General features: G+C 35.8%; 1 protein-coding gene across 3 annotated transcripts; it reads left to right on the forward strand.

Moving 5' to 3' along the window:
* Positions 1-2,039: 2,039 nt before the first annotated feature.
* Positions 2,040-26,504, forward strand: GEMIN2 (gem nuclear organelle associated protein 2). Of its 3 annotated transcripts, none has more exons than XM_007178314.3 (10): positions 2,040-2,198; positions 2,606-2,690; positions 4,401-4,490; positions 4,759-4,818; positions 7,221-7,334; positions 9,351-9,395; positions 10,546-10,614; positions 13,657-13,767; positions 15,499-15,557; positions 21,704-26,504. In XM_007178314.3, exons 1-10 carry the CDS (start codon positions 2,071-2,073, stop codon positions 21,741-21,743), a joined length of 801 nt encoding a protein of 266 aa, XP_007178376.1. In that variant the 5' UTR covers positions 2,040-2,070; the 3' UTR covers positions 21,744-26,504. The 3 variants fall into 3 exon arrangements, with proteins under 3 accessions (XP_007178376.1, XP_007178375.1, XP_057400050.1); XM_007178313.3 differs by having other exon boundaries at positions 2,040-2,207; positions 21,704-26,501; XM_057544067.1 differs by lacking the exon at positions 9,351-9,395 and having other exon boundaries at positions 2,040-2,207; positions 21,704-26,502.
* Positions 26,505-27,724: the final 1,220 nt, after the last annotated feature.

Here is a 27,724-nt window from a genome sequence, read left to right on the forward strand (position 1 = left end):
CACAAAAGTCTTTCCACTGTAAACTGAGAAGTGAGTGGAAATCTTTGAAAACGGGGCACCGGAACCAGTTTGGTATCTTAGGAATAGTTCTTCCTAGAAGGAGGTTAAATGAAATGGTTATTATAGTTTTAGAAGTTCAGCTTTCTAAAAATTAAGTTTTTTTCAGAATAACTTAATCAAGCAAATAGTTTCTTCTCAACTGTCCCATATCTAACTGAAACATTCAAAAATACTTAGTGCAATTTCCAATTTATAACCATATTTAAAATGTGTTCCAATGTTCATTCCTTAATTCTTTTAAGTCAGATTAGTTTTAAAGAGTAGAAAGTAACCCTTATAAATTTTTATTTTCCTCTCTCTTGAATGAATTTATTCCTGTGTATTTTTTTTTAGAACCATTTCAGAATCACTGATGTACTTTATAACTCACATTTTCTTTTGAAATAGATTTTCTTACTATTTCCCAGGACAACCTTTGTTCCATTCTGCTATTCCTCCCCTTGTTCCCTTCATCCCTGTGTAGTTCTGCCACGCACTTATACGTGGAGTCCAATATTAAGAATTGTTCCCTTGTGGTTGGTCTACTAGGTTCTTTTCTCCAGAAAAATGGGGATAAATTGCTAATAAGCTAGTTTCAAAAAAAAAAAAGTATTTGTAGGAAAATCCAGAAATGACACACTGTTTACTTTTTCTAATTTGTTCCATTTGTTCTTAATCATTACCAAAACGCTTGGTGACAGTATTTCTCCATATTTCTTGCTAATAAGCTAGTTTCAAATATATATATATATATATTTGTGTATATATATATATTTGTAGGAAAGTCCAGAAATGACACACTGTTTACTTTTTCTAACTTGTTCTTGATCATTACCAAAACGTTTGGTGACAGGAGCATTTCTCCATATTTCTTATAAGCTTGTTTCTTCCAAAATCAGTAAAATTTTTAACCAAATAATTTTCTAGTTTGACTGCAGCCAGGCAGTTTCTTTCCAAGTCTCCCAATTGTTTAGTTACCATTCATAAGCACTAATTCTTTAGCTCTTAACCTAAGGACTGTCCTTACTTTGTCTCCAATTTAGAAAGTTACATTCTGGTTTTGAAATCAATTGCTTGCAAGCTAAAGACAGTGCTTTAAGAAAAAGAAAAAAAAAAGCCTTAAAAACAAACAAACCTTAGAAAACAAGTCAATTGTATTCACTCACAGCTTGTTAAGAAAAACTGAGATATAGTACTGTCATTGTTTCTTGCAATTTGTGACCCAGCACAAGTTAACTTAATCCATTTCTGCCTTGTTTCCTCACCTGCAAAATGGAAATAAAGTACTCCCTCACAAGATTGGCCCTAAGATTAATAATGATAATAACTTCTAGGTGTTGGCATTAACTTTATTCTTTGCACTATCTAAGGAAAGAGATATTTCTGAAAAAGTGATGGCTACTCTAGTAGTAATATTCACTTCAGATAAATATAAAGTGATCTTTGGCGCAGCCAAGCACAAGAAATTCCTCTGGGAAATTAATTTTACATTAATTTGGCGTCAGATAAATCTGAGTTGGAATTGGTTTTCCTCTTTCGGAGAAAGTTACGATTGTATACTTAACCCCTCTTTCGGACGATTTCCTCCCCTACAAAACCTGGATAATACCGCTTACGTCAAAAGGTTGTAAAAATTAAATGAGGAAATGCATGAGCTGCGTCTACCAGCGGTTTAAGAATTTAGAGCTCAATAAATGATAATCACAGTAACCTGGTCATTAATTTAAAAAACATTTAAAGCTCCCTCACTACTAGGGATGCACAAAAGTTAATAACCCTCAGTCTTAGAAGAGTATAGAGCGTAATACCCAGAAAAACTTCCGAACTACTTTTACGAGGAACTAGCCCCGCAGTCTTCATTACCCCACCGGAGCCTTAACCTTACGACAATCAGCAGGTTCGCTCATGCGCAGTTACACCCCCTAAGCCCAGCCTCTTGCTCAACTCCGCGCCAAAGGTGCCAACATGTGCGCCTGCGCTGTGACCCAGACCTGGCGCATGCGCTGGGTGGGACAGGCCGGATTGAAAACTATGGCGTGGGTACCTGCGGAATCTGCAGTGGAAGAGTTGATGCCCCGGCTGTTGCCAGTGGAGCCCTGCGACTTGACAGACAGTTTTGATCCCAACGTACCTCCGAGGACTCCCCAAGAATACCTAAGGCGGGTCCAGTGAGTGATTTGACCCTTTGCGGGTGGGCTGGTTGTCCTTCCGCCCCTGGGCACAGCGCCCAGTGCCTGGCTCGACCCTTAAGTGTGATAAAGCCCCACCTCTGTTCCCGTCCCCCATCCACTGTCGGAACAAGATTCCTTGATTACATCTTTGCGTGAGCGAGTTTCTATGAACTTAATTTTGTTAAACCTGATTACTTGTGACAAGATAGGTGCTCTTAGATTTCTTCCACATAAGAAATCTTGCTTTCAGTCAACATAATTTCAGAAATACATTGTTTAGTACTTCGATTGCAATTCTGAACTTTTTTTCTGATTTAATAATGAACCGTAGAAGTGGATCGCTTGTTTTACTACACATGAACAATAGTAATCACGTTTTTTGTACTTATTTGTAGGATCGAAGCAGCTCAATGTCCAGATGTTGTGGTAGCTCAAATTGACCCAAAGAAGTTGAAAAGAAAGCAAAGTGTGAATGTTTCTGTGAGTTTTATTACCCTTCGGGATTTTTTTTCGCTCCCACAAATTAAAAGACCAAGGCTCTCCTATAGTCTCAGACAGTATCAGACAGTATCAGTTACGATGTAGGTAAGATTTGATTACTCCGTACTAAGTTGTACTTTTCCCCCCAAAAGGACAGCTGGCATTTACTGCCTCCAGAGAGGCTTTCAGTAACCCTGGCATTCGTGGAGATTTGCTCATAATACTTCAGGAACAAGATCCAATCCTAAAGGAGTCTTTCAATAGGTTACTTATGCTATCCTTTATTTTATTTATTTATTTTTTTTAATGAGGATCTTGAATCAGATGCGTATGTTTGATTGATTGATTGATTGATTGATTTTGGCTGTGTTGGGTCTTCGTTTCTGTGCGAGGGCTTTCTCCAGTTGTGGCAAGCGGGGGCCACTCTTCATCGCGATGCGCGGGCCTCTCTCGTTGCGGAGCACAGGCTCCAGACGCGCAGGCTCAGCAGTTGTGGCTCACGGGCCCAGCCGCTCTGCGGCATGTGGGATCTTCCCAGGCCAGGGCTCGAACCCGTGTCCCCTGCATTAGCAGGCAGATTCTCAGCTATCCTTTATTTTTAAGGTACCTTTTTTTCAGTTCATAATTAGTATCAGGCTGATGTTTAATCTTAGTGTAGTTTGCATGTTTTGAATTTGACTGGGTTTTGTTTTTTAAAAATAGAAACCCAAATATCACACTTTTCTACCTACTTGCCCACTGTGAACCTTTTCATTCATTTATTTATCCAACACATATTTTACTAAACAACTGTATTGTGCCAGGCACTGGGAATACAACAGAGGATGAGACAGAAAATGTCCCTACCCTTGTGGAGTTTACGTTCTCCTGAGGAAGATGGTAAAAAAAAACCAAATTAATTACATACTGCGACCATTGTTGTGAAAAAAAGTAACATATAATGACCAATAAGTAACTGGGAGAACTACTTTAGATACAGTAGCCACAGAAGGTCTGTTTTAGGAGGTGCTATTTAACCAAAGGTGGAAGGAGAGCAGCAGTTTTTAAATTGTGATAATACCTTTTTCTTTTATGTTCTAAGTAATTCCTTTATCTGATGTTTATAATCAGGAGGTTTAAATTCAGACACTATAATGTTTCATATAATTCCTTTTCAGAAGTTTTTAGTTGATGGAAGATGATATCTTGTATATCTGGCTTTTAAAAAGTGACCACATTAAGTTTTATTTCAAGGCAGTATGTGATCAGTTGTGACCTCTGTGCTGTTTTGGAAAGTAGAAGTAGCCCTTATAAAGTCAAGCATCTGAAATTATTTGAGTACGTTCTGCACATACCAAAATTCTTTATTTGGTTTATATCTCTCTTTGTTTCAAACTGTTTTGCTATTATATTCAGTAGAAAGGTAGGACTAGATTATACCTTCGAGTCTCATGTCATGTGGATTTCTTAGAAACTCCAACTATAAACCATTCCAGGTTGCTCTTACTAAAGTGACTATATAAGAGTCTTTTCCTAATGTTTTAAACTCAGACGTAAATAGTAAAGTGAGTTGCCTCCTTTTTTACATCTGCAAAAAATACTGTCTTTCTTGTATCGTCTTATCCGCTTTATTATTCACTTTTCATCTTGATTCTGCTTTTACTTTGCAGAGGTATGAGATTCTAGTTATAACACTAACATTGATTCTAACATTTATGAACTGATCTCTAGCTTTCAGGATGCCAACCTGCTCCTGAAGGATATTCCCCCACTCTTCAGTGGCAACAGCAGCAAGTGGCACAGTTTTCAACTGTTCGGCAGGTAGGTGTACTTTAATCATTTAATCAAATTAAACCCCTCCCTCCCTCAGACTTATTTCTGTTCTTAGACTGTAGCTGGAAAAATTTGGGTTTCTAGTGTATAAAGATAAGACTATTCATGAATCAATTACCAAATTATTATAATCATTAGACATAATACAGTTGAACATATTTTCCAAGTTTTAGAATTGTTAGAATGTTGTGCAGCAATTGCTTTCTTTTGAGTATCCATTCTCTGAAGATCATTTGTCTACTTTATCTTCCTTTAGAGTGTGAACAGACATAGAAGTCACTGGAAATCACAGCAGTTGGATAGTAATGTGACCATGGTATGTAAGTTTCTCTGTTTAGATTGTACAGTGTATAACTATTTGATATAGTCTGTATTTACTTCCAGTTCTTAAAGATTCACTTGCTTAATCCATATTATTTTCATTCTCTCCCATCTATCATTAATAGTAACAGTTCCATTATCTTAGTAGCCTGAAAAGGATAGAGTCAGTAATGCAAGTTATTTTTATGACAGTTTTAATCTACATCTTGAGAGACTTTGGATCGGTCTTTACAAGTTTTTAAAGGTTCTTCTAGACATTTGCTTTTTAGGAAATTAAATACATTTTCAGTATTTACAAAAAGATTGAATAAAGGCATATTGGATTTTCCTCATGAGGTAATGGTGCCAGTATCGTGAGTGACATTTTAGTAAAGCTGGTCATGCTAACTGGAAAGCAGTATTTCTTACTTTATCATCCTAGATATAATTTTAAGCTTTTTAGTAAATATGCTATATGTGGACTACTGGATAAAAAGGGTGTTGGAGAAGAGGTGGATACATTGTTCCAGGACAGTACTTTTAACCTTTTAGGGAGTCTTATAGTTTTCCTGAGAATCAAATGAAAGGTATTTATTTTCAGAGGGAAAAAATGTACCTATGCATACAATTTTGCTCACAGTTTCAGGTGGTTCACAGATTTCAGATTTTAGAAGCTTCTTCTAGGCAGTGCTTCCTAACATCTTTTATGCGATGACACATTGGGATAAATGGAAGAGGCTGCTCCCATAGCCTAAACTACCAGCTGAAAGCTAAGAGATTCAGTGTAACCTCTCTATATGCTTCTGTATACCAGTTGGAAGCTCTGCTCTAGGAAAAGTGTGGTAGACACTAACATCACTTGCCCAAGATCATTTGACTCATAAAAGGTATAACTGAGATTCAGACTGAACTTTGTCTGACTCTAAAGCCTTTCACTGTGCTGTGAGGCCTCCTAGTAAGAAGAGGGAGAGGGCAGTAGGTAGGTAGATATATTTTTTCTTGCTCAGTCTAAGGACTTTTGGGTACATACTTACTAATTCAAAAAGAAGCTCATCAGTAACATTATGACAATATAATTTTGTCAAGAAAGAAATGACTGAACATAATTGATTCAATAAATGAGGATCATCCATCAAAACAGTAGACTATTACATAGCAATAACATATGTTCACCATGGCAGATGTAAACATTATGTAAATAATAAAATGAATTTTTAAAGCATGCTCTGATAGCAACTATGTAAATATGAACATTGATTGATCAATTGATCCAATCATTTATTAAGCACCCACTATATTTAATAATTAGGGTTTTCAATGCTACCTGAAGCAGAAACAGTCTCTGACCAGTGGAGTAATGGGAAAAGATGAATTGTTCCAGGACAATGGGTTTTTACGTTTTAGGGGTCTCATATTCATTCTGAGAATCTAATGAAAGCTGTTTATCCTCGGGGTGGGGGAAAAACTGCACATATATGTAAAATAATTTGCAAGGTGATGTGCCCAAATAAACCCATTGTTCTGTTGACTGAATCACACCTGAAACTAACACAATATTGTAAATTAACTATACTTAAATAAACAAATAAATTTTTTAGGAAAAAATTTTAAATTGTTCTGTTAAGGTAGCCATATTGAACTGAATGGTCCTACTTTTTTTCATCTGACAATGTAGAATAAATCTACTCCTTCTTTAACTGGACAGCCCTTTCAGTATGTGGGGTATGTAATCATGTCTCCTTCCATGGGATGAACATACTTCATTCTTGTAATCATTCTTAGTGTATTTTTTTTTTCCATACCAATTTCCATCTTTATCACCTTCCTTTGAACACATTCTTGCTTGTCAGTGTCCATTAAAGTATGATGCAAACTAAACATGTCCCATCTATGGTGTGACCTCTTGGGTACTGTGTTGGTTGGCTAGGGCTGCCATAACAAAACACCACAGACCTGGTGGCTTAACAGACAGTAATTTATTTTCTCACCGCTTTGTGGGCTAGAAGTCTAAGATCAAGGTGTAAGTGGGTCTCTCTCAAGGCCTCTCTCTTTGGCTTGCAGGTGGCCGTCTCCTTGCTGTGCCCTCACATGGTCTTCTGTGTGCACGCCCATCCCTAATGTCTCTGTGTCCAGACTTCCTCTTCTTCCAGGGACGCTGGTCAGATTGGCTTCGGACCCACCCTAACCACCTCATTTTAACTTAATCACAGCTATAAAGGCCCAGTCTCCCAATAATCCTATTCTGGAGGTTAGGGCTTCAACATACAGATTTTGGGGGTACACAGTTCACTCCATAACAGGCACTGTATCTTTGTGTTGAGGTGGTGGGAATATGGAGGAATCCTCACTTCTTTTTTCACTGCTCAGTATAAAAAAAAAATACATAGGAGTAAGTAAGTTCTTTTTTTTTTCTTTTAGCCAAAATCTGAAGATGAAGAAGGCTGGAAAAAATTTTGTCTGGGTGAGAGGTTATATGCTGAAGGGGCTGTTGCACCAGCTGCAAGTGAAAGTCCTGGAATTGATTATGTACAAGTAGGTGATAATGTGGCTAAACAAACAAAAAAAGGTCATAATTTTGGTTCATGATTTAGTATAAAGACTCAGCAAACTACAACCTAGGGCAAATCCAGTGTGCAGATTTTTTTTGTATAGTCATGAGCTAAACATAAAAACATAATGGTTTTTATGTTTTTAAAGGGTTGTTTAAAAATAAACAAATAAATAATATGTGACTGAGACAGTGTGTACCCTACAAAGCCTAAAATATTTACTTTCTGGCTCTCTACAGAAAATATTTGCCAGTATTTTCTCTTAGTTTATTGGCTTTTTGACTTAAAAATTGGCAGCCTAGTTTCTAAAACAATGTGTTTTAGCTGTTTAATAATTTTGTGAGTTAGGATTTTTTTTTTTAATTTTTATTTATTTATTTATTTATGTCTGCGTTGGGTCTTCGTTGCTGCGCGGGGGCTTTCTCTAGTTGTGGCGAGCGGGGGCTACTCTTCGTTGCTGTGCGTGGGCTTCTCATTGTGGTGGCTTCTTTTGTTGCGGAGCACGGGCTCTAGGCGCGCAGGCTTCAGTAGTTGTGGCACATGGGCTCTAGAGCAGAGGCTCAGTAGTTATGACGCACGGGCTTAGTTGTTCCACGGCATGTGGGATCTTCCCGGACCAGGGCTCGAACCTGTGTCCCCTGCGTTGGCAGGCGGATTTTTAACCACTGCGCCACCAGGGAAGTCCCAGGATTCTTTTTTTTTAATGATTAGACGTGGGTCAAATAATGAGTTATGAGTAGTCAGGGGAACAAAGGAAAACATATGACACAATTAGGTATTTAAAAATGCTTAGTAAATTGCATATTCTGGAGGTAAAATGCTGAGGGTATATTTAAATTTCACATGGCTTTATTTTAATCATAAATTATGTGGCCAGCTGCTTCTTGTCCTTCAGGATTCACCTGCCCTCAAGTTTGCAGATGTTCTTATGGAACCCACTGCACACATCTGCATTACTGGTAACTCCCTATACTATGTTGTTCTGTTCTGTTGAATAGGTATTTATTGTTTTCTATGTGATGCTACATTGTGTTTTTCCCATTTAAAATTAGTTTATCCTGCGAATGTAAACCCTCCAAAAATCACTAAAAAAGACCAAGACCCCAGTTAAAAAAAAAAGGCAATGGATATAAAGAGACTTCTCAGAAGAAGGAAATACAAATTGTTCTTATAATGGAAGATGCCCAAACTCACTTATAATAAAAATGTTGCTTGTAACTCCACTGAGCTGGCATTTTTCAGATAACATATTGGTAAAGAAAGTTTGACACACTGTGTTAACAAGGGCTGGGAAAACGGGCCCTCTTACACATGTGGTGGGAGTGTAGACAGATTCAGATCTCTAAGGGAGCTAATTTAACACTATTTCTTATACAACATATGTTCTTTTGTATAATATCCCTAATGTATGTTACATTTCAAAATGTTTTAATTTGACAAAGAATTAATATATATTTATTTAGTTTGTTATTACAAAATACATACAAGTGAAATATATACCACATGAAAGAACCATTTAAGGACACAAGAGTTTAATGCATGTCCTCTTCAGTTTCTCACAAGTCAGTACTGTTTTCATAATCAAGGCTCCCAACATTTAACTCCAAAGTACTTTTTAGTTGAAGCAGATTAGTTTTGAAAGAACTCATTCAAGTGCCCTTAATTCCTGAAAATGTTAGCTTTAGCTAAAGATTTTAAAAGTGTGTACAACATATTAATATCATAATATCATTTTTTTCAATTTCATGCTTTAACATACTAATTACTAAAATCATTATTTTTAAATTTACATATTCAAATTTCAAGACATTATTTTCTTGGGCATTACCAACATAATAGTTCATGGAATGTTTTATTGTAATGGACAATGAAAGAATTTACTTTTATCTATTTTTTGTTTTTAAAAAACAGTGTGTTGAGAAATTCACCAGTTTGAAAAAAATGCACCCCCTGCCCCCATAATACCATTTAGTAAATTTCAGTCTCATTTTTCTTTCAGATTGGTTTTCCTCCCTTGCTTAGTATTGTTAGCAGAATGAATCAGGTAAAATCTAATAAGAATTTATGCCTTCTTTTGTTTGCAATGTTTGTTAAGGTATTTGAATACATTTACTGAATATTTACAGTATGCAAGACCCTGTCCTAAACTCTTTAACAGTTCTTATTTAATCCTTACTACAACCCTATATGGGAAATTATTATTAATATCCATTTTTTAATAGAGGGGGAAACAAAATTGGAGATTAAGTTACTTGCAGGTGGTTTTTCAGCAAGTTTTAATGGCAACACTGGAATTCAATCCCAGGTTGATCTAATTTCAGAACTCATGCTCTTGATCATGGTGCTAAACTAGTCATATGTACACATTTCAGTTATAAGTCTTAGATTCTGAGGTTTGAAATAAATACTAAGGTTAGATTGCTATTTCTGGTTCCAGATATCCTACACACTTCATTAAGAATGAAATTTGAATTTCTTGGATCAAAAGGGGAGAAATATGGATTTTGGTTCTTCAGTCTTCAGAGCTAGGAACTCTGTTATCCATTTAAAGAGCAAATGAAAACTTTGATTGTTTTGCATTCACATAGCATTGGGTACCCTTGGAAGATAACAGTCATACTCTATTGTAAATCATATACTGGCTGACAGTTTTACTTACTTGATCATTTACATTAAGGTACTGGAGTAGTTATACTAAATTTGATGAGAGTGATTTCTGTAAGTGCCCATCTATATTTGAATAAGCCCGTGAATATTTTCAACAGTTGGATAATTCTATCTATATAGCTTAAAACTGATCTTTCTCTAGCTAACTTTGTCTTTAGATTTGTACTCTGATTTAATGAAAATAAGCTGAAGATATTTATGCAAAGGGTTTTTTTTAAGAGTATGTGGAATTTTTTTTAAAGTAGTTCTGAACTAAATTAATAGTTACAAACTAAATCCTAGGATTTAAACCAAGGTATTGATAATTGAAAGTATATAAGAATATTTGTCTACAAAGCCTCTTCTCACTGAGTGTGCCGTCTAATCAAATTACTAAATAGAGTCACAGGTTTCTCTGGAAACCTAAAGAATGAGGCCATTTTAAACATAGAAGTTGCTTTCTAACTGAACTTAATGAAACTCAAGTTGAACTTGTTAGTGTTGTATTACTAATACTGTTCTTTCATCTCTTTCCCCCCTTTTTTTAGGCAACAGTAACTAGTGTCTTGGAATATCTGAGTAATTGGTTTGGAGAAAGAGACTTTACTCCAGAATTGGTAGTACTGCATCTTTTTCTTTTCATAATGCAGACAAAATTTATATACTTATATATAAGATATGGCTCTACATTATTTATGTATATGTATTATACATATATATACAACTATATGTGTAACGCAAGCAATGGTTGTTTGCAGTAAAATAAGGAAATTACACTAAAATGTAAATCAACATACTACTTCCTTCATTGAGATAGTCTGCATTGGGAAAAAAAAGTCAACTAAATAGTTGATTTATATCTTGGGAGAAGCTGCTTATCTTGTCACAGATCAGCAACAGACTGGCTACCAGTCTGCACACCCCATTTCAAATAGCACTGACCTAAAGGACTTTGAAATGCATTTTCTAAAATGGCTTTGAAATCCAGTTCACAAAAGAATATATGTGCCAGGCATTGTTCTAAGGGTTTTATATATAATAACTCCTTGAATCCTTTGATAACCTATGAGCTGTTATTTCCATTTTACAGATGAGGAAACTGGAGCACATGGGAATTTAGTAACTTGCTTGAGGTCGCACAGATTATAACGGGCAGAACTGAGACTCATGCCCTGGCAGTCAGGCTATACTCTCAACAGCTGTGCTGTATTACCCCTCTATTTTATTGCTTTATGCTCACAGCTTACTTTTCACCTTCAAAATTGGGTAAATTTGGTAGACATTATATAAATGAATTACCCACTTAATCCCCTAATAAGAAATTTTATCATCCTTTGGAGTTAGATTTAATTTAAAAAACAAATATTTTTCACAATTGAGGGTATTTGCAAAAGAGTGTATCTGAGGCTCCAAAGCTTCCTGTCAAAATAGATGATATAATCTTTGCCCTCCAGAAGCTTACAGTCTGCTGGGAGAGACAGATAAAGCAACATTACAGTACAGTGTATAAGTTTCCCAGCCTGCCATTCAGCCAGGTGGCTTAGATAAGTCTCTTCCATAAGTGTAATGATTATATTCTTTATCACTAGATTTTCATTTTTTATTTTTATATTTTCATTCTTTTAAATCTCTACCATATAACATGTAATTTTGAAGGGGAAAAAAATCCATGCTTAAATCACTGTTTTCGATTGAGTGGTCAGACATGTCTTTTACATAGTTGTTACTAATGTATGTATTCTGATTTTTTAGCTCACATTTCACATATATATTTCTATATGATAATGTAATTCACATAATTGCCGTTGTCCAAATGTCTGTGGTTTACTTTGATTCTCATTATTGACCATTTGGATTCTTCCTTATATTTTACAATCATGACTAAATTATAAACATTTATACTGATTTTCTTTTTTATTATTTCTCAGGATATTTCTAGAATAGAATTATTGGATCAAGGTTTTTATAAGCTTTTGTTACATCCTGCTTGCTTTCCAGAAGAATTGAGCCCATGTATAATGACATCAACAATGGATTCTTAAATTTCTCTTCCCTACAACCCTACTTTAAGTTGAACCATATGAAATTTCCCTTTTTGTAGGTTAGAAACATTTGATTTTCAACAATTCCATATGGTTCAAGCTATCACTTTAAAATTTGTTTTGGTTTTTCAAATTTAGTAAATATATAGTAGTACTTCAAAGTGAATATAATTTATGTTTCTTTCATTATCAGTGAAACAAAACTTTTTCCATGGGTTGATATATTAGCTGCATCTTCAATAGATAACTTAGTTCATATTTTTAGGCTACTTTTTCATTGGAATCTAGATATTGAGCTTTAAATTCTATATCAGTTCTTCCTGTCTGATAGCGACCTTTTAGCAGTATTATTTATCTGACGTATTTTCCTTCTCTTCCTTTAATCTTTATTTTTTTAACTCTATTGTAAGATTTTTGGGACTTTTTTTTTAGCTTTTAAAGATTACCCACTCAAGAGGGTGATAATTTTGGCTTTTCCTGTTAATTTAATGAAAATGTATTACTGAAAAGTGTGGCTATATTTGCCAGAGGAACCATTAAAGTGTTTCTGAACCAGGGATAGCTGATTTACTAAATTTTAACCTGATTAATCCTTTGAGTTTTATTTTGAGTAGTCTGTCTTTTAAATCAACAGTGTTCAATTCCTCTAAGTAACCATACCATTAGAACTCTAGTACTGAGAATACCAATGTTTAAAAAAAATACTTGTGTCACAGGAAGTTCGCTTATCATAAACTAGCAAAAAGAAAAAGGGACCTTTTAATTATTTCTTTACTTGGGATTACTTGTCTAATATTTTTTGAGAAATACCACCTTATTTTGCCAACTAAGTGTGATGTTATTAAAGAAGGTTTTCAGCTATTTAGTTTTGCTTTTATTTTTTAGTATTGTCACAGTGTGCTCACTGACTTTGAGAAAAGGAATCTTACAGTATAGATACATCTTAGACAATCAGTAGAGATTTAAGCACCTTCTAAGTGTAGAGGCCATTTGAATACCTGAATGCCAGCTTTATATTGTAAATTTATCCCAGAAAGTTTGAGTCAAGTTTAAATGTATACTAGCTTTTTTCGTGTAGAAGAGAGTCCCTCTCACTCTTTATAAAAGAAACCTGGATGTGAATCTTTTTTTTTAATGTTATTTTATTTTTTTTTATTAATTTTTATTGGAGTATAGTTGCTTTACAATATTGTGTTAGTTTTTTGGATTTCCTTCCCATTTACGTCACCACAGAGCATTGAGTAGAGTTCCCTGTGCTATACAGTAGGTTCTCATTATCTATTTTATACATAGTATCAATAGTATATATATATGTCAATCCCAGTCTTCCAATTTATCCCACCCACCCCCAGATGTGAATCTTTTTGTTTAAGAAAAAGTCTTATTGATTTGGGGTTGCTTGAGGAGCTTAGTGTGTTACACAAATTGCTATTTAAGCTTTGTTCTAATATTCTTCAGGTTTCCCCTAAAGTGATGTGTTGCTCAGAATAAACTCAGTCATATATACTGCTGGTGGAAACATAATTTGATATGACCTTTCTGAGGTACAATTCAGTGATTATAAGTTAAACTTACGGTGCAGTTTGCTTACTTATTACTTTTTTAAATTCTATATAGGGAAGATGGCTTTATGCTTTATTGGCTTGTCTTGAAAAACCTTTATTACCGGAGGCTCATTCACTGATTCGGCAGCTTGCAAGAAGGTGCTCTGAAGTGAGGCTTTTAGTGGTAAGTTCAAACTTAATATTTCAAATCAGAAGCGCTCACCAATTTATGTGGTGGTAAAGAACGATTTCAATGAAACAGGAAAACATGGAATATTTGATTAGTCAGGATTAGATTTAGTCACATAATAGAAGAGTCCAAAATAACAGTAGCTTAAATAAAATGTAAGTGCTTTTCTCAGACAAAGGGAGTCTGAAGGTAGGCAGATTAGATCTAAGATGGCAGCGACCCAGGCCTTTGAGTTCTGCCACATGTGGCTTCCATCCTCAAGCTCACCTCATAATCCAGGATGGCTGCTGGAGCTTCAGCCATTATATTTCACTATAGGAAGCTGGAAAGAAGGGAAGAAGGTCATCCCCTCTAAAGAGCCTTCCCAGAGGTTCTACAAGCACATCTGGCCAAAATAGCTCATTGGCCAGAATTTCGTCACATCATAAGGAACTATGGGAAATGTTTACTTTAGTTGGGTGACAGTGTGTCCAGCTAAAAATGAGGTTCATTTGCTAAATAATAAGGGGAGTCAAGAAGCCAGAGTGGTCAACTAACAGTCTCTGGCATAATAATTGTTTTGAATTTCTCCAATCAGACCCTTCCTCTAACTCATACCTGCAGCATTACAGTATAAATTAATTTGATGCCAGACTAAATCCACTTCTGATTTTTTTTTATTCCTCTTTTCTCCTCCACAAAATGTATACTTGTTCTTCGTTGACTACTCCGAAATATTTTCATTAAATATCCACGATATGGCACAAACTAACTTATATGGCCTGTACTCTGAGCAAATGTACTTGTTACTCATTAAATATTCCCTAAGCTATGTTCCTAGACTTTATTCCCTCTCCAGAAGTGCCTTTTCACCCTCTTCTAATCTGCACCTATATACCATTTACTTTTCACAGTCTGGCTCGTATCCTATCACTTTCTGTGATACTTTCCCTAAATCTCACGATTAAAAAGAATCTCTTCAATCCTCTATTTTTCCAGTATGCTTTGTATCTTTTTTATGACACTTAACACATTTTTCCTTTAATTAAAGCTGATATGGATATTTCTTCTTCTGTGCTATCAGCAGGAAGTATGTTTTATTCATATTGTTGAGTTCTTGGCACATAAAGGAATTGAATATGCTGACATCGTTGAAGTGTGTCCCAAGTTTGAATAATGTATGACATGTCTGTTATAACATTACTCAGTGAGTTATTGTGACTGTTCCTTGAAATGTATAAAAATAAATTTCATACTCTGTAAGACTACCTTCCATGTGTCTTAGGTCTGTCATTTTAACAGATATTTAAAGTGAACTTTAAATGTATAGTTCAGGAAATACTTCCATCGTAATTGAGAACTCTGATCTGGAATATTTTCTTTAAAATATTTTTATATAATTTTTTTCCCTTATTGCCCAGTTAGGACACAGGGTTTTTTTGCTCCTGTACTTGGAACCAGGAAGAAGATCTCTCCCAAGTTATCCTCCTTAGAGCCCTCAACTCTTATTTCTTTTCAGGACCTATTCAGGACCTTTCTTTAAAAGATTATCTTAGATGTTTTCCAAGGAATCATTAACTCTACAGTTTCTCCTTTTTCTTTGCCATTTTCTATTTCCCTGTGATTATTACTGTCCTCTAATAAAATGCTCATGTTTTCCATCTTGAAAAGAAACTTGTTTCAAAAATATTAAGGGATAACAGACTACATTTTAAACTTTTTCTTTTTTCTTTTTTTTTTTTTTAGGACAGCAAAGATGATGAGAGGGTGCCTGCTTTGAATTTGTTAATCTGCTTGGTCAGCAGGTAAGTAATCCTTGGCTTCTTGCTTTATGATAGCATTATTAATGGTGGTAGAGAGTATTGTTTCCATTTTACAATGAGGAAGTTGAGGTATAAGGAAACAATATTGTGTTATCACAATTCCCTTTATTTCTAGTTTTTTTCTATAAATAATGCTGCATTGAAGATCCTTGTACACACAGCTCTGTATTTTCCAAAGGGTAAATTCCTAGAAATAAGTTAAAGGGCTTGCATGTATTTCTTCTTTCTTTTTTTAAAATTTATATTTATTTATTTATTTTTGGCCGTATTGGGTCTTCATTGCTGCGCGAGGGCTTTCTCTAGTTGCAGCAAACGGGGGCTACTCTTCGTTGTGGAGCATGGGCTCTTGGCACACGGGCTTCAGTAGTTGTGGCACACTGGCTCACTTGCGGGCTCTAGATTGCAGGCTCAGTAGTTGTGGCGCACGGGCTTAGTTGCTCCGCCACATGTGGGATCCTCCAAGACCAGAGCTCGAACCTGTGTGCCCTGCATTGGCAGGCGGATTCTTAACCACTGTGCCACCAGGGAAGTCCCAAGGGCTTGCATGTACTTCTAAAACCGATATATTTATTGCCAGTTTGCCTTCCAGAAAGATCATACCACTCTGTGTTCCCACTAAAGTGTCAATGAGAGTGCCCATCTCCTATTCAGCACTGGGCGTTTTCAGTTGATATAAATATTTCCATTCTGATAATAAAAAGATACAAATTATTTTTATTTACTTTTGTATGATTATCAGTAAGGGTAGAATATGTTTTATTTTAGTGCAGTTTTTTTTAATTGCTACTGTCCTTTGTTCATGTTCAGTCAGGGCATGTTTTTATTTAGTATACATTTGATTTTATTTCTTACATTAAAATTTCACCTGGAATTTTATTTGAAAATGTCTTCATATTCTAAATTCTTGTGTGTGTGTATATATATATACACACACATATTTATTTTAGGTCTCTTTCTGGACTTGATATTTTTGTTCATTGGTCAGTGTTTTTATTCCAATGCCAATAACTTTTCAAAGTTTTATAGTATTTTTAATATTGGGAGGGTAAGTAATCCTGTGTTCATTTTTCCCTCCCCCAGACAAGATAACTTTTTTAGAGTGTACACACATTCAGCATGTAATTTCTTGATCTACAGTAATTATGCTAATGATGATAAATAACACTTACTTGGCAATTTGTGCCAGGCATTTTTCTTAGTGCTTCAAAATAGGAACTCATTTAATCCTTAGAAGGTAGGTACTATTATCAGTTTACAGATGAGGAAACCATGGCAGAGGGAGGTTAAATTACTTTCTTACCATCACAGAACTAGTAAATGGCAGAGCTAAGATCCAAACTCCAGAACTAAGCCCTTAACTATGCTGATCACAGACAAAATTAATGCCTACCTCATCTGTTGGTAGTAAGGATTAAATGAGAGGATACAGTGTTGCCCTAGGCGCAAATATACTGTATCTCTAATCCTTAAAACAACTCAGGGTTTTTTTTCCTTTACAGATGAGGACACCAGTTCATAAGATTAAGTATAATATTATGCAATTATGAGAGAAGAAATGTCCAAGTGTATTGGGTCATGATTTTTTTTTTTCCCTCAGAAAGTTAGGTAAAAATGGAAAAAAGTTCTAGGACAGAAAAGTTCTAGGACAAAGTTCTAGGACAGAAAAGTTCTAGGACAAAGTTCTAGGACAGAAAAGTTCTAGGACAAAGTTCTAGGACAGTTCTATAGACTTCACTTAGGAAAACTTATAGAAGGTTATAGCAAGCTTGGAAAAAAGATAACATAGGCCTTGACTCTTTGCAGTAACAGCTTCAATGTAAGTATCTGTCATTGTTATGACAGAAAACCCAAGAGGGTTTTTTATTGTTGGTTTTGTTTGTTTGGGTATCTTTAAGGCAAGAACTGCTAATTCATAGAAATACCTCGTTAGATGAGTGGGATCCCATTCAAAAAGGATCCAGTAACTGTTAGCTGCCTTAGTTGTTTTACCAATGGTAATTATTTTTTTAAGCTTCTTATTATGGAGTTGTTTAAACCATAAAAATATTGTAGAATAAACCCCCAAGATAAATCCATAACCCAGTTTCAACTGTTTTGTTATTGTATTTTAAACAAATCTCGGACATGTCATTTCTCCTGTTTTAGTGTATCTAACTGATAAGGGCTTTTAAAACACATGACTGTAGTATTTGTATCACAAATTTATTGAATAACTAATAAATTTAATAATAACTCCATAGTATTGTCTGATGTCCAGTCCATGTTTCATGTTCCCTAATTATCCCAAGAATGTCTTTTTACATTTGAATTGTTCAAATCAGGATCCAAGTGCGATGCACTCATTACATTTGTCTAATATGTCTCTTAAGTATCCCCATCAACCTCTTGGGTTTTTCTTGCCAATTTTTGTTGAAGAAACCGGGTCCTTTGACTTGTAAAATTTCCCACATTTTGGTTTTGACCTAACTTCATGATGGTATTTAATGGTTCATCTATCCTCCATATTTTCTGTAAACTGGTAGGTAGGTCTAGAGGCTTGATTATATGTAATGTGTATGTTTGTTTGACAAGACTCTATGTGTGCTATTGTGTCACATCAGGAAGCATATAATGTCTAGTTGTCCCACTTTTAGTGGTGATAAAGTTGACCATCGCATTCAGGTAAAGGGATATTGCAGTCATTATTCTTTTTTTTTTTTTTTAATTTATTTATTTATGGCTGTGTTGGGTCTTCATTTCTGTGTGAGGGCTTTCTCTAGTTGCGGCAAGTGTGGGCCACTCTTCATCGCGGTGTGCAGGCCTCTCACTATCATGGCCTCTCTTGTTGCAGAGCACAGGCTCCAGACGCGCAGGCTCAGCAATTGTGACTCACGGGCCTAGTTGCTCCGCGGCATGTGGGATCTTCCCAGACCAGGGCTCAAACCCGTGTCCCCTGCATTGGCAGGCAGATTCTCAACCACTGCGCCACCAGGGAAGCCCCCATTATTCTTTTTGATGCTCAAGTTGTTCCATCTTTGGACATTGGGAGCCCCTCAGATCAATTCCTATGCTTTTTGTTATATACCCTTAGTGGTCTTTTTTATTTTACGGCCTTCTTCCTTTCTACGTTCTTTCTTCCTTTCTCTTTCTGAGCCAAGATGACTCAGATGTATCTTGGACACTTGGCTCCAGATCTGGAATCAATCTTTTCTCCTGGGAGTGCTGGTTCCTGTTTTAAAGTAGAAAATGGTGTCTAGAGTCCACAATTTGGACATTAGGGAAGCTAGTTTTTATTAGTTTGGTCATTGCATTTAGACTTTTTCACTGAACAGAGCTAGGAAGTTATGTAGTTTTTAGAAAGAGAAAAATAAAATCATGAGTTCAAATTAATTTTCAGTTCTAAGTTAAGACTACTTGATTTTTCTTTAATGTTTTATTTCTGTTCTTCTATGCTCAAAATTCTGGTTTCTAATAATATTAACATAATTTTTGGCTTTATCCTGTAATATTCACATAATAGTTTCAGAATAACAATACTAACAATATTACTGATAATAAAACTATTGAAATCAGTTTAAGAATTCTTTTTTTTTTTGGAGTATAGTTGCTTTACAATGTTGTGTTAGTTTCTATTGTACAGCAAAGTGAATCAGCTATATGTATGTATATATATATGTGTGTGTGTGTGTGTGTATGTATGTATGTGTGTATATGTGTATATATATATATATATATATATATATATATATATATCCCCTCTTTTTGGATTTCCTTTCCATTTAGGTCACCACAGAGCACTGAGTAGAGTTCCCTGTGCTATCCAGTAGGTTCTCATTAGTTATCTATTTTATACATAGTATCAACAGTGTGTATATATCAATGGCAATCTCCCAATTCATCTCACCCCCCCCTTTCCCCCTTGGTATCCATACGTTTGTTCTCTATGTCTGTGTCTCTATTTCTGCTTTGTAAATAAGATCATCTATACCAGTTTTTTCAGATTCCGCATATATGCGTCAATATACAATATTTGTTTTTCTGACTTTGTACATTTAAAAAATTCTTTGCAGTTCTCTTTGTCACTGGTATATCTCACTAGGGATATCAGAACATCATGTTTAAGATCACTTGAAATTATTCTCCTCTGTGTGGTTATGCCACCAACCTAGTATAGGAGAAGGTTCATTTGGTGATTTTCTGTTTTTATTTAATCTTGTTTTATAATTTCATAAAATAGTTACATTGTTCCAAAGTTAAAATTATAATTCAAGGTATATTTTGGAGCATTTTAGAATCCACCTTTATCCTCTGTAGCGTCTTTTCTCCCTTTTGTAGTTACCCATTTTATTGTTAATTTTTGATTTATCCTTCCATTCACTGTTCTTTCAAAAAATATAAGCAAATATATATAAATATATCTGCATTCCTGCAGATGCCTACAAAACATAACATACTAAGCATTCCATTCTGTACCTTGTTTTTTCACTTAATAGATCCTGGAAATCACATGGTAGCAGTGCAGATATTTTCCTCTTTTTTTTTTTTTTAATAAAAGCCTCATAGTCTTCCACTGTGTAGATGTATCGTAGTTCATTCAGTCAGTCCATTTATTGATGGATATTTGGGTTGTTTGTGGTCTTTTGCTATTACAAGTAGTGCTGCAATTAATTTTTTAAGTATACATTAAATTTTTTTAAATTGGAGTATAGTTGATTTACAATGTTGTGTTAGTTTCTAGTGTACAACAGCATGATTCAGTTATCCATATATATATACTTTTTCAGATTTTTTTCCCCTATAGTTTATTACAGGATATTGAATATAGTTCACAGTGCTATACAGTAGGACCTTGTTTATCTATTTTGTATATAGTAGTTGGTATCTGCTAATCCCAAACTCCTAGCTTATTCTCCCCCGCCTTTCCCCTTTGGTTGCTATGTTTGTTTTCTATGTTTGTGAGTCTGTTTCTGTTTTGTAAATAAGTTCATTTGTATCATTTTTTTATTTTTATTTTTTTAATAAATCTATTTATTTATTTATTTATTTATTATTTTTGGCTGCGTTGGGTCTTCGTTGCTGTGCGCGGGCTTTTCTCTAGTTGCGGCGAGCGGGGGCTACTCTTCGTTGCGGTGCGCAGGCTTCTCATTGCGGTGGCTTCTCTTGTTGCAGAGCATGGGCTCTAGGTGCGCAGGCTTCAGTAGTTGTGTCTCGCCAGCTCTAGAGCACAGGCTCAGTAGTTGTGGCATATGGGCTTAGTTGCTCTGCGGCATGTGGGATCTTCCCAGACCAGGGCTCAAACCCAATGTCCTCTGCATTGGCAGGTGGGTTCTTAACCACTGTGCCACCAGGGAAGCCCTGCATCATTTTTTAGATTCCACATATAAGTGATATCATATGGTATTTGTCTTTCTCTGTCTGACTTCACCTAGTATGATGATCTCTAGGTACATCCATGCTGCTGCGAATGGCAATATTTCATTCTTTTTTAAGACTAATATTCCATTTGTGTGTGTGTGTGTGTTCACAACATCTTTTTTATCCATTCATCTGTTGATGGACATTTAGGTTGCTTCCATGTCTTGGTTATTGTAAATAGTGCTGCTATGAACATTGGGGTATGTGTATCTTTTCAAATTAGAGTTTTCTCTGGATATGTGCCCAGGAGCAGGATTGCTAGACATATGGTAATTCTATTTTTAGTTTTTTAAGAAACCTCCATACTGTTTTCCATAGTGGCTGCACCAATTTACATTCCCACCAACAATGAAGGAGGGTTCCCTTTTCTCCACACCCTCTCCAGCATTTGTTATTTGTAGACTATTTGATGATGGCTGTTCTTATCGGTGTGAGATGATAGATACCACATTGTAGTTTTGATTTGCATTTCTCTAATAATTAACAATGTTGAGCATCTTTTCATGTGTCTTTTGGCCATCTGTATGTCTTCTTTGGAGAAATGTCTATATAGGTTTTCTACTCATTTTTTGATTGGCTTGTTTGTTTTTTTGTTATTGACTTGTATGAACTGTTTGTATGTTTTGGAAATTAAACCCTTGTTGGTCGTATCATTTGCAAATATTTTCTCCCAGTCCATAGGTTTTTTGTTTTGCTTATCATTTCCTTTGCTGTGTAAATTCTTTTTTCACCAGGTATTTTGACCAACGTGACTTAGCTGATGAGCCATCCTGATAATAGCTGATCTCTCAGGGATAGAAGATATTTGTAATGAAGACAGCCTGAGTCTGAGGAAGTGCAATGCCAGTTCAAGTACAGATTGCATCACATCTTCAGCACTATGTGAAGCATCTTCATCTCAACCTGTGCAACTCAAGTTGATATTCAGAAGATAGATTGTGTTGGTATGAGTATCTGAGGTATCTTTGAAAGATGTTACCCAGTTTTTGCTGAACAATTTAAATAGTTTTCTGTAATCACATGCTTTTAAAACAAACTGAATGATTTATTGGTGAAGCATCCTGCACAGAAACTGTATGACGAAATTGTACAGAGGTTGTTGGTGCTGTTTCATTGTTTATTTACATATACACATATAAAATTCTATTGAAAATGTGTTTTGGTTACTAAATTTTGTTTGACTATTTAACAAAACAAAAGACAATGGATAAATGTCCTTAGTATTAGAATTAAGATAATCTAGATTATATGGCACGTGTATTCATAGTCAGCAAGAAAATTAGTCTAACATTTTCCCTTTAAGCTCTATACTTTTATTTTTGAATGCTTGCTTTCTTTTTTTTTTTTATAAATTTATTTGTTTATTTTTGGCTGCGTTGGGTCTTCGTTGCCGCGCGTGGGCTTTCTCTAGTTGCGGCGAGCGGGGGCTACTCTTCATTGCGGTGCGCAGGCTTCTCATTGCAGTGGCTTCTTTTGTTGTGGAGCATGGGCTCTAGGCGCACAGGCTTCAGTAGTTGTGGCTCGCAGACTCTAGAGTGCAGGCTCAGTAGTTGTGGCGCACGGGCTTAGTTGCTTCGCGGTATGTGGGATCTTCCTGGACCAGGGCTTGAACCCGTGTCCCCTGCATAGGCAGGCGGATTCTTAACCACTGGCACCACCAGGGAAGCCCCTAAATGTTTTCTTGTATAAACAAAACGTTTTCTTTACAAGTAATTTTCAGTAGTACCCTAAAAGGTCGACTGTTTTAATTTTCCTGTCACATCTTTTATTCATATCACTACAATTTCTCTCTTTCTTTTTTTGTTTTTTGTTTTTCTTGGCTGTGTTGGGTTTTCATTGTTGTGCACAGGCTTTCTCTAGTTGTGGCGAGCGGGGGCTACTCTTCGCTGCGGTGCCTGGGCTTCTCATTGCAATGGCTTCTCTTGTTGCGGAGCATGGGCTCTAGGTGCATGGCTTCAGTAGTTGCAACACGCAGGCTCAGTAGTTGAGGCACGTGGGCCCTAGAGCACGCAGGCTTCAGTAGTTGAGGCATGTGGGCTCAGTAGTTGCGGCGTGCGGGCTGTAGGGTGCGCGTGCTTCAGTAGTTGTGGACCACGGGCTCTAGAGCACAGGCTCAGTAGTTGTGGCGCATGGGCTTAGTTGCTCCACGGTATGTGGGATCTTCCCGGATCAGAGATTGAACCCGTGTCCCCTGCATTGACAAGTGGATTCCTAACTACTGCACCACCAGGGAAGTCCCAGTTTACCTATTTCTATATCAGGTAGGAATGTTTCCTACTTTAAGCAACAGAAGATCCAAGTAGCAATGATTTTTCAAATAGGGATTTATTTTTCTCTCATAACAGGAAGTCTAGAGGAGCTGGCGTTGGTTCAGTGACTCCACGATACCAAGGTCTCTGAGAGTCTTTTAGCTTTTCCCTCATGGTAAGATGGCCACTGCAGTGCAGAGCAATGTGTCTGTATTCAAGACAGGAAAAGGGGGGAAGGAGGCAGAGCCTTCCACATCTGTTCCTTTTCTCATAAAAGCAAAACCTTCTCCAGATATCCACAGTGGATTTGTGTTCACCTGTTGGCCATGAGTGTATAAAATTATTACCTCTAGCCCCAAGAAAAGTGGGGAAATGAAATTGTAAGCTTTTCCGGTCTTTCTAATGGGAGATGGAAAAGGAAAAGGGGATTGGGAATAACTGTTGATCAGGCAACCAATAGTTTTTCCGCTACTTATGAAAGAAACAGATGTAATTTTATATTTGAATCTTTTCTACTATTATGTCTTCAAAAAGCTGATTTTTAAATGGTAGCCTAGTAGTCTAAGTTGTATTTTACCATAATTTAAACATTCTCTCATTGTTGGATATCTAATCTGTTTTCAGCGTTAATTCAATATAGAAAATGCTACCGTGAATACCTGTACGTACATAACTCTTTCCTTACTTTGACTGTAAGTTCCCAGGAGTTGGGTTGCAAGTCATGAGTCTATCAGTTAATATTGCATTTGAAACTTGACTTAAGTGAGGTTTTAAAAATTAGGGATTTATTTTTGTTTCTCATAAACTGATTCTGGTTTGAGAAATTCAGGGCTGGGACAGCAGCTGTCCAATATCTTAAATATCCTAGGCTGCACCCAGATTTCTCCTTCGTCAATGTTAGTGTATAGCTTTCATCTTTTTAGTCATGATCTGGTTGCTTTATCTCTTACTTCGAATCTACATTCCAGGGAGGATAAAAAGGTACCACCACTTCTTGTTGTCATGTCAGGGGAGAAAAGTGTTACAAGAAACCCTCAACTTATATTTCATTTACCAGAGTTATGACATTTTCTACTTATAAAGAAAGCTGGAAAATGTAATTTTTTAGGTGAGCACTCCTACCAAAGATGGTTCTGTTAGAACAGGGGAGAGGGGCTATTGGGTAGGCAGCCAGCTGTGTCTACCATAAAGAGTTTAGATTTCCAACCAATACCACAAGTAGCCTTGTTATAGCCTCATATTCTTTGCTGATTTGATCTTTAGGGGGTGGGGCTAGGGACTGATTTAATAAAGGTAAAGTGTCAATTTATTGTTTTAACTTTTGTATAACTCTTCCATAGCTAGCGGGTGAGCATGTGGTTATGTTCACTACTCACACAGAAGAATTAACTTTCCTGAGGACTAGAAACATAAAAAAGAAGGCAATTTTGCATGTACAGAAGACAAGTGGTATAAGAAATTATTTGAATGCAGTTACATCTCTATTTTCCAGCAAGCTGTAGGATCTCTACTATTTAACTGAGAACTTATTTTTCTAGTAACTCAACTTGGCATAAGGATATTTTTCAGGAATGTAGAAACAAATAAAAAATATTATAAACCACTAATGTAATTGTAAATATGCAGACTACCAATATATCAGTAGCTTTAGGGTTTATCGAGCCTTTCACAATTAAAAGTATCTTCTGATTTTAATGAGAAATTGAAGAGGAAATCTTTCCAACTGTTATCACAGGTAGAAAGCTTTAAGTCCATTGAGAAATTACACATTTTAAATACAGAATTTAGAGGTAGTTACTTTGAAAATAATAGCTACCAAATGGTAGTTTAATCAGGTCTGTGTGAGCATGGACCAAATAAATTAGATTGCTCCTGTATTTGTTTTCATGTAAAAGATTCATTACTTCTTTTGGGCAGGAGGCCATTATGCATTTATTAACTTGCAGTAATACTTTTATTAAAGTTGTATTCATTTCTCCTTTTTAAAATAAGATTATTTCATCTGTGTCTCTTAGCAGAATAAGCCAGTTAGAGGCCAAATTAGATGAAAAGTGGTTCAGGTTATCAGTTTTGCCACCTGGGGACAAGGATATAAAAACATGTTAGAAATTATTGAGAAAGATCAAGTTGACCTGTGTCCATTTTAAGATTATATTTTCTTATACATATTACCAAATTCCTACCAGATTTTTAAAAATAATGTTTCCTAAATAATATGCCTTAGAATATTGATTTATGTGAACTTTAGTGTTTCTTGAAAAAAATGGTACTTTAATCAAATACTAAACAAAATTAAGCTGATTATTGATTTTTCAGAGCTTGTAACATGCCATTCATGTGCATTAAATAAAGTTGACAAAAGAGGATGAATAAAATGTATCTGATCACAGTACTCATTTTTCAAAGAGCGCTTTGAAAAACTTCAGTGGGTTCTATCCAGTTTCTTTCTTAGCTCTGATGACCCCAAAATTTGTGCCAATCCCAGTTTCTGTAATCAGTTTGGTGCTTACCCAGGGCTGAGTTGAACTCCCATCCTACAGCTATATTCTAGTAAGACTCGGAAACAATTCACCATGTAACCTTGGCTGTAGGATTTTGTTTCCCTTTAGTCATTGTATGTTGGGTTCTGCTGTGGACTGAATATTTGTGTTCCCCCAAAATGCATATATTCATATCCTAACCCTCAAGGTGATATGGTATTAGGAGGCAGAGCCTTTGGGAAGTGATTATTCGGTCATAAGGGCAGAGCCCTCCTGCCTTTGTAGAAGAGACCTCAGAGGGTTAGCTAGTTCCGTTCTGCGAAGTGAGGACACAGTCAAAAGACATCTGTCTGTGAACCAAGAAGCAGGCCCTCACCAGACACCAAATCTACAGGCGCCTTGATCTTGGACTTCCCAGCCTCCAGAACTGTGAGAAATACATTTGTGTTTCATAAACTGACCAATCTGTGGTATTCTGTTATAGCAGCCCAAATGGACCAAGGCAGGTTCTGATGACATCTCCAGGCTTAAATTCCCTTAATGAGGTTTGACTGGTAGACACAAGGGATTGAACTATGTCATTATGGTTAGCATAGGCCACTGACTAAATAGTTTATAAATGCTGTCCTCATAGTTTGTTATTCATACAGTGTAGTTTTTACTTTTGAAACATACATCTGCTCTTCAACACAAGTTTACTGTTCACTTAGGGCTGTTGATGACTATAATTAAGATATAAAGTTGTACAAAAGGATACCCAAATAAAAATATCTTTATTATGGGATTACTTTAAAATAATCTAATGCACAATTTACTTGTAACTTTCAAGTCTTTTTGATATGCTCACAATCGTGTGTATTTATATTCATAATGTATATATATATTTTATATATTTATATGTATTTATATATAATATATATTTATATATATATATATACTTTGGCCTCACTGCAGCATGTGGGACCTTAGTTCCTCAATCCAGGATCAAACCCGTGCCCCCTGCATTGGGAGCACGGAATCTTAACCACTGGACCACCAGGGAAGTCCCCATAATGTATATTTTATATATTGCATGTGCAGTATCCTGTAACAAACTGTTTTCTCTTAATACCAATTAACATCATTCCATGTAAGCAAATACATGTAGATCTATTTCATCCTTTTTACTGGCTGCACAGTATTTCCTTGCATGCCAGTACAAATCAAGTGCCATCAGTGAACACAACCAAATAGTGCAAATCCTTATACAATGGACATTTAGGTTGTTTACACTTCTTGGCTCTTGTTAATAATGCTGCAGTGGACATGGGAGTGCAAATAACCCTTCAAGATCCTGATTTCAATTCTTTTGAATACTCTCAAGTGGGATTGCTGGGTCATATAGTAGTTCTAGTTTTAAATTTTTGTGGAATCTTTATACTCTTTTTCCCTAGTGGCTATATCATTTTACATTCCCACTGAGAATGCCCAAGGGTTCCAATTTCTTCACATCCTTGCCAACATTTATTTTCTGGTTTTGGGGTTTTTTTTTTGTTTGTTTTTTAATGGCTATCCTAATGGGTGTGGGGTGGTAACTAATGGTGGTTTTGATTTGCATTTCCCTCATTAGTTATGATACTGAGCATCTTTTCATATACCTGTTGGCCATCTGTATGTATTCTTCGGAGAAATGTCTATTTCAGTGCTTCGTTCATTTTTTAATTGGGTTATTTGGGGTTTTTGCTAGAGTTTTAGTTCCTTGTGTACTTTAGGTATTAACCCCTTACCAGATACATGGTTTGCAACTATTTTCCCCATTCCATAGGCTACCTTTACACTCTGTTGTTTCCTTTGCTATGCAGCTTTTTAGTTTGACATAGTCCCACTTGTCTATTATTTTTGCTTTTGTTGCCTGTGCTTTTGGTGTCAAATCCAAGAAATCATTGCTAAGACCAATATTATAAAGCTTTTCTCCTATTTTCTTCTTGGAGTTTTAAAGTTTCAGGTCTTAAGTCTTAAACGCACTTTTACGTTGATTTTTGTGTAT

This window comes from Balaenoptera acutorostrata, chromosome 3 (assembly GCF_949987535.1).
Source record: "Balaenoptera acutorostrata chromosome 3, mBalAcu1.1, whole genome shotgun sequence".
Lineage (NCBI taxonomy): Eukaryota > Metazoa > Chordata > Mammalia > Artiodactyla > Balaenopteridae > Balaenoptera > Balaenoptera acutorostrata.

Bases quoted from the DNA above. Each gene is read 5' to 3' on its own strand.
- GEMIN2 (XM_007178313.3), top strand. From the start codon at position 2,071: ATGGCGTGGGTACCTGCGGAATCTGCAGTGGAAGAGTTGATGCCCCGG. The intron at 2,691-4,400 runs GTGAGTTTTATT...ACTGATCTCTAG, and splicing joins AGCAAAGTGTGAATGTTTCT to CTTTCAGGATGCCAACCTGC. The intron at 4,819-7,220 runs GTATGTAAGTTT...TTTTTCTTTTAG, and splicing joins TGGATAGTAATGTGACCATG to CCAAAATCTGAAGATGAAGA.